We start from the raw sequence: 10000 nt of genomic DNA, 5'->3' as shown, positions 1-10000 counted from the left end.
TGTTAATGTCCCCTACCTCAGTGTTAATGTACTGTCTGTTAATGTCCCGTACCTCAGTGTTAATGTACTGTCTGTTAATGTCCCCTACCTCAGTGTTAATGTACTGTCTGTTAATGTCCCCTACCTCAGTGTTAATGTACTGTCTGTTAATGTCCCGTACCTCAGTGTTAATGTACTGTCTGTTAATGTCCCCTACCTCAGTGTTAATGTACTGTCTGTTAATGTCCCATACCTCAGTGTTAATGTACTGTCTGTTAATGTCCCATTCCTCAGTGTTAATGTACTGTCTGTTAATGTCCCCTACCTCAGTGTTAATGTACTGTCTGTTAATGTCCCCTACCTCAGTGTTAATTTACTGTCTGTTAATGTCCCCTACCTCAGTGTTAATGTACTGTCTGTTAATGTCCCATACCTCAGTGTTAATGTACTGTCTGTTAATGTCCCATACCTCAGTGTTAATGTACTGTCTGTTAATGTCCCATACCTCAGTGTTAATGTACTGTCTGTTAATGTCCCATACCTCAGTGTTAATGTACTGTCTGTTAATGTCCCCTACCTCAGTGTTAATGTACTGTCTGTTAATGTCCCCTACCTCAGTGTTAATGTACTGTCTGTTAATGTCCCATACCTCAGTGTTAATGTACTGTCTGTTAATGTCCCCTACCTCAGTGTTAATGTACTGTCTGTTAATGTCCCCTACCTCAGTGTTAATTTACTGTCTGTTAATGTCCCATAGCATTGAATATGTCCTGAGTAGGGTTTTCCAGAAATCCAGGTTGGAAATGTCCTGGAATCAGAAGGGAATCAGCAGGAAATCCTGAATCCTCCAACCAGGATTTCTGGGAAAACACCTGGACATTTAGGGAAAGTTACGGGAACTTTGCAACCCTAGTCACGGAGTAGAAGCTGTTCCTACCTGTAGCACGGCTTCTGCTGAGGAGTGGGTCTGCCAGAACATATTATAGATGGTGGGCTTGTGGGCAAACGCACTCTCAAACTACAGACAGAGAGATAGAGGGAGAGAGAGAGAGAGAGAGAGAGAGAGAGAGAGAGAGAGAGAGGAGAGAGAGGTAGAGAGAGAGAGAGAGAGAGGAGAGAAAGAGAGAGAGGAGAGAAAGAGGGAGAGGAGAGAAAGAGGGAGACAGACAGACAGACAGACAGAGAGAGAGAGAGAGACGAGGAGAGAGAGAGGAGAGAAAGAGAGAGAGAGAAAGACGGAAAGGGAGAGAGAGGGAGAGAGAGAGGAGAGAAAGAGAGAGAGAGGAGAGAAAGAGAGAGAGAGGAGAGAAAGAGAGAGAGAGAGAGAGAGAGAGGAGAGAGAGAGAGAAAGAGAGAGAGAAAGAGAGAGAGAAAGAGAGAGAAAGAGAGAGAGAGAGAGAGGAGAGAAAGAGAGAAAGAGACAGAGAGACACAGAGAGAGAGAGAGAGAGAGAGAGAGAGAGAGAGAGAGAGAGAGAGAGAGAGAGACAGAGACAGAGAGACACAGAGAGAGAGAGAAAGACGGAAAGGGAGAGAGAGAGAGAAGAGAGAGACCAACAATGCAATTCAAGTCATAGAGTTAATAAAATAATTACTAAATAAACTAAAGTAAAACATTTAATAAAAAGTAACACAGAATAACAACAACGAGGCTATATACAGGGGGTACCGGTACCGAGTCAATGTGCGGGGGGGTACAGGTTAGTCGAGGTAATTTGTACATGTAGGTAGGGGTAAAGTGACTACGCATAGATAATAAACAGTGAGTAGCAGCAGTGTAAAAACAATGTAAATAGTCCTGGTGGCCACTTGATTAACTGTTCAGCAGTCTTATGGCTTGGGGGGGGTAGAATCTGTGTTCAAGGTGTTGTCCTCAACAACAGACTCTATAACCCTCCATATTAGAACGGAACATTCTAGATAGATTCAGTCAGCTAGAGTTGTAGCTCGTTCGATCACCTTGTCCCTTTGCCCATTGGATGGGTGTGTTCTATAATAACCAATCAGAGTAGTTCGATCACCTTGTCCCTTTGCCCATTGGATGGTGTGTTCTATAATAACCAATCAGAGTAGTTCGATCACCTTGTCCCTTGCCCATTGGATGGGTGTGTTCTATAATAACCTATCAGAGTAGTTCGATCACCTTGTCCCTTGCCCATTGGATGGGTGTGTTCTATAATAACCAATCAGAGTAGTTCGATCACCTTGTCCCTTTGCCCATTGGATGGTGTGTGTTCTATAATAACCAATCAGAGTAGTTCGATCACCTTGTCCCTTTGCCCATTGGATGGTGTGTTCTATAATAACCAATCAGAGTAGTTCTATCACCTTGTCCCTTGCCCATTGGATGGTGTGTTCTATAATAACCAATCAGAGTAGTTCGATCACCTTGTCCCTTGCCCATTGGATGGTGTGTTCTATAATAACCAATCAGAGTAGTTATATCACCTTGTCCCTTGCCCATTGGATGGTGTGTTCTATAATAACCAATCAGAGTAGTTATATCACCTTGTCCCTTGCCCATTGGATGGGTGTGTTCTATAATAACCAATCAGAGTAGTTCTATCACCTTGTCCCTTGCCCATTGGATGGTGTGTTCTATAATAACCAATCAGAGTAGTTATATCACCTTGTCCCTTGCCCATTGGATGGTGTGTTCTATAATAACCAATCAGAGTAGTTCTATCACCTTGTCCCTTGCCCATTGGATGGTGTGTTCTATGACGGCAGGGAAAGACTTGAGGGTGCAGAACGGAATCTCCTCTTCTGGTGGGTCCCTCTGTCAATACACAACGATATGGACATTCAGAGACACAGGCCTCTGGCAATACACAACGATATGGACACTCAGAGACACAGGCCTCTGGCAATACACAACGATATGGACATTCAGAGACACAGGCCTCTGGCAATACACAACGATATGGACATTCAGAGACACAGGCCTCTGGCAATACACAACGATATGGACATTCAGAGACACAGGCCTCTGGCAATACACAACGATATGGACACTCAGAGACACAGGCCTCTGGCAATACACAACGATATGGACATTCAGAGACACAGGCCTCTGGCAATACACAACGATATGGACATTCAGAGACACAGGCCTCTGGCAATACACAACGATATGGACATTCAGAGACACAGGCCTCTGGCAATACACAACGATATGGACATTCAGAGACACAGGCCTCTGGCGATACACAACGATATGGACATTCAGAGACACAGGCCTCTGGCAATACACAACGATATGGACATTCAGAGACACAGGCCTCTGGCAATACACAACGATATGGACATTCAGAGACACAGGCCTCTGGCAATACACAACGATATGGACATTCAGAGACACAGGCCTCCGGCAATACACAACGATATGGACATTCAGAGACACAACGATATGGACATTCAGAGACACAGCAGGCCTCTGGCAATACACAACGATATGGACATTCAGAGACACAGGCCTCTGGCAATACACAACGATATGGACATTCAGAGACACAGGCCTCTGGCAATACACAACGATATGGACATTCAGAGACACAGGCCTCTGGCAATACACAACGATATGGACATTCAGAGACACAGGCCTCTGGCAATACACAACGATATGGACATTCAGAGACACAGGCCTCTGGCGATACACAACGATATGGACATTCAGAGACACAGGCCTCTGGCGATACACAACGATATGGACATTCAGAGACACAGGCCTCTGGCAATACACAACGATATGGACATTCAGAGACACAGGCCTCTGGCAATACACAACGATATGGACATTCAGAGACACAGGCCTCTGGCAATACACAACGATATGGACATTCAGAGACACAGGCCTCCGGCAATACACAACGATATGGACATTCAGAGACACAGGCCTCTGGCAATACACAACGATATGGACATTCAGAGACACAGGCCTCTGGCAATACACAACGATATGGACATTCAGAGACACAGGCCTCTGGCAATACACAACGATATGGACATTCAGAAACACAGGCCCTCTGGCAATACACAACGATATGGACATTCAGAGACACAGGCCTCTGGCGATACACAACGATATGGACATTCAGAGACACAGGCCTCTGGCGATACACAACGATATGGACATTCAGAGACACAGGCCCTCTGGCAATACACAACGATATGGACATTCAGAGACACAGGCCTCTGGCGATACACAACGATATGGACATTCAGAGACACAGGCCTCTGGCAATACACAACGATATGGACATTCAGAGACACAGGCCTCTGGCAATACACAACGATATGGACATTCAGAGACACAGGCCTCTGGGAATACACAACGATATGGACATTCAGAGACACAGGCCTCTGGCAATACACAACGATATGGACATTCAGAGACACAGGCCTCTGGCAATACACAACGATATGGACATTCAGAGACACAGGCCTCTGGCAATACACAACGATATGGACATTCAGAGACACAGGCCTCTGGCAATACACAACGATATGGACATTCAGAAACACAGGCCCTCTGGCAATACACAACGATATGGACATTCAGAGACACAGGCCTCTGGCAATACACAACGATATGGACATTCAGAAACACAGGCCTCTGGCAATACACAACGATATGTACATTCAGAGACACAGGCCTCTGGCAATACACAACGATATGGACATTCAGAGACACAGGCCTCTGGCAATACACAACGATATGGACATTCAGAGACACAGGCCTCTGGCAATACACAACGATATGGACATTCAGAGACACAGGCCTCTGGCAATACACAACGATATGGACATTCAGAGACACAGGCCTCTGGCAATACACAACGATATGGACATTCAGAGACACAGGCCTCTGGCAATACACAACGATATGGACATTCAGAGACACAGGCCTCTGGCAATACACAACGATATGGACATTCAGAAACACAGGCCTCTGGCAATACACAACGATATGGACATTCAGAGACACAGGCCTCTGGCAATACACAACGATATGGACATTCAGAGACACAGGCCTCTGGCAATACATGGCGGTGTACGACCGTTGACACACACACTTGTACACGTACATGGCTGTTGTAAGACTCGGTCAGGTTGGGCACGATGATCTCCGTGTGTCCTTTGGTTCCCATGGTACCAGAGTCAAGGAGAGCCTTCTGATTGGATACACTGCGGCTGTGGGTTAACCAAATCAGAGAGAGGCAAAACATTACACATGATCAATCAGCCTACGTGTTGATTATTAATCACAGCTTATCCCCTCCCTCCCCCCGCTCAATTCAATAAGGAAAACATTATTTATCCTCGAGGTGCAGTTACTTTGGCCAACCGAGTCTGCAACAACTACAACAACATACCACAACCATTCTGCAGACACACAACCGTTCACATCACTATCAAATCCACCATAACCTGGTACAGACTCCACACAACCATTCACATCACTATCATATCCACCATAACCTGATACAGACTCCACACAACCGTTCACATCACTATCATATCCACCATAACCTGGTACAGACTCCACACAACCATTCACATCACTATCATATCCACCATAACCTGGTACAGACTCCACACAACCGTTCACATCACTATCATATCCACCATAACCTGATACAGACTCCCCACAACCATTCACATCACTATCACATCCACCATAACCTGGTACAGACCCCACACAACCATTCACATCACTATCATATCCACCATAACCTGATACAGACTCCACACAACCATTCACATCACTATCATATCCACCATAACCTGGTACAGACTCCACACAACCATTCACATCACTATCATATCCACCATAACCTGGTACAGACTCCACACAACCGTTCACATCACTATCATATCCACCATAACCTGGTACAGACTCCACACAACCATTCACATCACTATCATATCCACCATAACCTGGTACAGACTCCACACAACCGTTCACATCACTATCATATCCACCATAACCTGATACAGACACCACACAACCATTCACATCACTATCATATCCACCATAACCTGATACAGACACCACACAACCATTCACATCACTATCATATCCACCATAACCTGATACAGACTCCACACAACCATTCACATCACTATCATATCCACCATAACCTGGTACAGACACCCCACAACCATTCACATCACTATCATATCCACCATAACCTGGTACAGACACCACACAACCATTCACATCACTATCATATCCACCATAACCTGGTACAGACTCCACACAACCATTCACATCACTATCACATCCACCATAACCTGGTACAGACTCCCCACAACCATTCACATCACTATCATATCCACCATAACCTGATACAGACTCCCCACAACCATTCACATCACTATCATATCCACCATAACCTGGTACAGACTCCACACAACCATTCACATCACTATCATATCCACCATAACCTGGTACAGACTCCCCCACAACCATTCACATCACTATCATATCCACCATAACCTGGTACAGACTCCCCACAACCATTCACATCACTATCATATCCACCATAACCTGGTACAGACTCCCCACAACCATTCACATCACTATCATATCCACCATAACCTGGTACAGACTCCACACAACCATTCACATCACTATCATATCCACCATAACCTGATACAGACTCCCCACAACCATTCACATCACTATCATATCCACCATAACCTGGTACAGACTCCCCACAACCATTCACATCACTATCATATCCACCATAACCTGGTAAAGACTCCCCACAACCATTCACAGCACTATCATATCCACCATAACCTGATACAGACTCCCCACAACCATTCACATCACTATCATATCCACCATAACCTGGTACAGACTCCACACAACCATTCACATCACTATCAAATCCACCATAACCTGATACAGACTCCACACAACCATTCACATCACTATCACATCCACCATAACCTGGTACAGACTCCCCACAACCATTCACATCACTATCATATCCACCATAACCTGGTACAGACTCCCCACACAACCATTCACATCACTATCATATCCACCATAACCTGGTACAGACTCCACACAACCATTCACATCACTATCATATCCACCATAACCTGGTAAAGACTCCCCACAACCATTCACATCACTATCATATCCACCATAACCTGGTACAGACTCCCCACAACCATTCACATCACTATCATATCCACCATAACCTGGTACAGACTCCCCACAACCATTCACATCACTATCATATCCACCATAACCTGATACAGACTCCCCACAACCATTCACATCACTATCATATCCACCATAACCTGATACAGACTCCCCACAACCATTCACATCACTATCATATCCACCATAACCTGGTACAGACTCCCCACAACCATTCACATCACTATCATATCCACCATAACCTGGTACAGACTCCCCACAACCATTCACATCACTATCATATCCACCATAACCTGATACAGACTCCCCACAACCATTCACATCACTATCATATCCACCATAACCTGGTACAGACTCCACACAACCATTCACATCACTATCATATCCACCATAACCTGATACAGACTCCCCACAACCATTCACATCACTATCATATCCACCATAACCTGGTACAGACTCCCCACAACCATTCACATCACTATCATATCCACCATAACCTGGTACAGACACCACACAACCATTCACATCACTATCACATCCACCATAACCTGGTACAGACTCCACACAACCATTCACATCACTATCACATCCACCATAACCTGGTACAGACTCCCCACAACCATTCACATCACTATCATATCCACCATAACCTGGTACAGACTCCCCACACAACCATTCACATCACTATCATATCCACCATAACCTGGTACAGACACCACACAACCATTCACATCACTATCATATCCACCATAACCTGGTACAGACTCCACACAACCATTCACATCACTATCATATCCACCATAACCTGGTACAGACTCCCCACAACCATTCACATCACTATCATATCCACCATAACCTGGTACAGACTCCACACAACCATTCACATCACTATCATATCCACCATAACCTGGTACAGACTCCCCACAACCATTCACATCACTATCATATCCACCATAACCTGGTACAGACTCCACACAACCATTCACATCACTATCATATCCACCATAACCTGGTACAGACACCACACAACCATTCACATCACTATCATATCCACCATAACCTGGTACAGACTCCCCACAACCATTCACATCACTATCATATCCACCATAACCTGGTACAGACTCCACACAACCATTCACATCACTATCATATCCACCATAACCTGGTACAGACTCCACACAACCATTCACATCACTATCATATCCACCATAACCTGGTACAGACTCCCCACAACCATTCACATCACTATCATATCCACCATAACCTGGTACAGACTCCACACAACCATTCACATCACTATCATATCCACCATAACCTGGTACAGACTCCACACAACCATTCACATCACTATCATATCCACCATAACCTGGTACAGACCCCACACAACCATTCACATCACTATCATATCCACCATAACCTGGTACAGACACCACAGTGTAATATCCCCCCCCCCCCCTCACCTGTCGACGTATCTGCGAGCCTCTACGTTGTCCAGCGCCGTGACAACCAGGTGTATGCGGGAGTAGAACAGGTCGTTGTAGACGCCCTCGGTGGCAGGACACACCTTGTTGAGGTGAGCGTCTACCTGCATCTCTGGGTTGATCTCCATGGTCGCTACTGCTGCTGTCGTGCTCTTAGGCTTCTGGGGGAGGGAGAGAGGGGGGAGAGGGGGAGGGGGAGAGCCGAGAGGGCGAGAGGAGAGAGAGGGAGAGAGGGGAGAGGGGGAGAGGGGAGAGGGAGAGGGAGAGGGGGAGAGGGGGAGAGGGGAGAGGGGAGAGAGGGGGAGAGGGGAGAGGGAGAGGGGGAGATGGGGAGATGGGGAGATGGGGAGATGGGGAGATGGGGAGATGGGGAGATGGGGAGAGGGGGAGAGGGGGAGAGGGGGAGATGGGGAGAGAGATTATGTGGAGAAAATGATATAAGGGATGGTGATGGTGTTTCAATTAATGATGATAATGATGGTAAGATTAAGTGTCTGTGTTTGTGTGTGACCTGTATATAGTGAGGACTGTGTGTGTGTGTGTGTGTGACCTGTATATAGTGAGGACTGTGTGTGTGTGTGTGTGTGACCTGTATATAGTGAGGACTGTGTGTGTGTGTGTGTGTGTGTGTGACCTGTATATAGTGAGGACTGTGTGTGTGTGTGTGTGTGTGTGTGTGTGTGTGTGTGTGTGACCTGTATATAGTGAGGACTGTGTGTGTGTGTGTGTGTGTGTGTGTGACCTGTATATAGTGAGGACTGTGTGTGTGTGTGTCTGACCTGTATATAGTGAGGACTGTGTGATGTTGTGTGTGTGTGTGTGTGTGTGTGTGTGTGTGTGTGTGTGTGTGTGTGTGTGTCTGACCTGTATGTGCTGAGGTCTGAAGAGGAACTGTCTGTTGAGGTTCGACTTCTCTATCAGGTCTGGATCCGTCACACACACCTGAGGACAAGGTCATCAATCAATCAATCAATTAAACCAATCAATCAACTAATCAAACACACATTAACTAATACATTGATTAATTAACCAAACAATTAATAATTAATTAATTGACTAATTAATCAACCAATCAATGAACTAATCAGTCTGTCATGCACACGTGGCGACCACAGATGAGAACAGGTCATCAATCAATCAACCAACCAACCAATCCGTACCTCTCCTGAGCTCTTGGTCAATCCCACTCCCAGCAAGGCAAAGTTCTTGAGCATCTCACAGCCAATGGCTCCACAGCCCACCTGGAGAAGAAGACACCACCCCCACCACACTGTCATCAACTACACCATCAGCCCCTTCAAACCATCCCTCCTTCAGCTAAACTGTCATCAACTACACCATCATCCCCTTCAAACCATCCC

The 10000-nt window shown here is 45.8% G+C and overlaps 1 protein-coding gene across 4 annotated transcripts in view; it reads right to left on the bottom strand.

Annotated features, from left to right (window-relative positions):
• LOC123486365 (ubiquitin-like modifier-activating enzyme 6) overlaps positions 1–10000 on the bottom strand; it is a 63330-nt gene that overhangs the window by 24434 nt on the left and 28896 nt on the right. For all 4 annotated transcript variants that reach the window (XM_045217678.1, XM_045217680.1, XM_045217681.1 and 1 more), the window contains exons 17-22: positions 9800–9880; positions 9504–9581; positions 8619–8800; positions 5066–5171; positions 2668–2757; positions 917–997 (exon numbers count right to left, since the gene is read on the bottom strand). In XM_045217678.1, the coding sequence (XP_045073613.1) occupies positions 917–997; positions 2668–2757; positions 5066–5171; positions 8619–8800; positions 9504–9581; positions 9800–9880 (618 nt within the window). The remainder of the gene's footprint in view (positions 1–916; positions 998–2667; positions 2758–5065; positions 5172–8618; positions 8801–9503; positions 9582–9799; positions 9881–10000) is intronic.

Source organism: Coregonus clupeaformis, unplaced genomic scaffold, assembly GCF_020615455.1.
Source record: "Coregonus clupeaformis isolate EN_2021a unplaced genomic scaffold, ASM2061545v1 scaf1176, whole genome shotgun sequence".
NCBI classification, from domain to species: domain Eukaryota; kingdom Metazoa; phylum Chordata; class Actinopteri; order Salmoniformes; family Salmonidae; genus Coregonus; species Coregonus clupeaformis.
The sequence above is the reverse complement of the archived record's forward strand: the minus strand, read 5'-3'. Positions and strand labels throughout refer to the sequence as shown.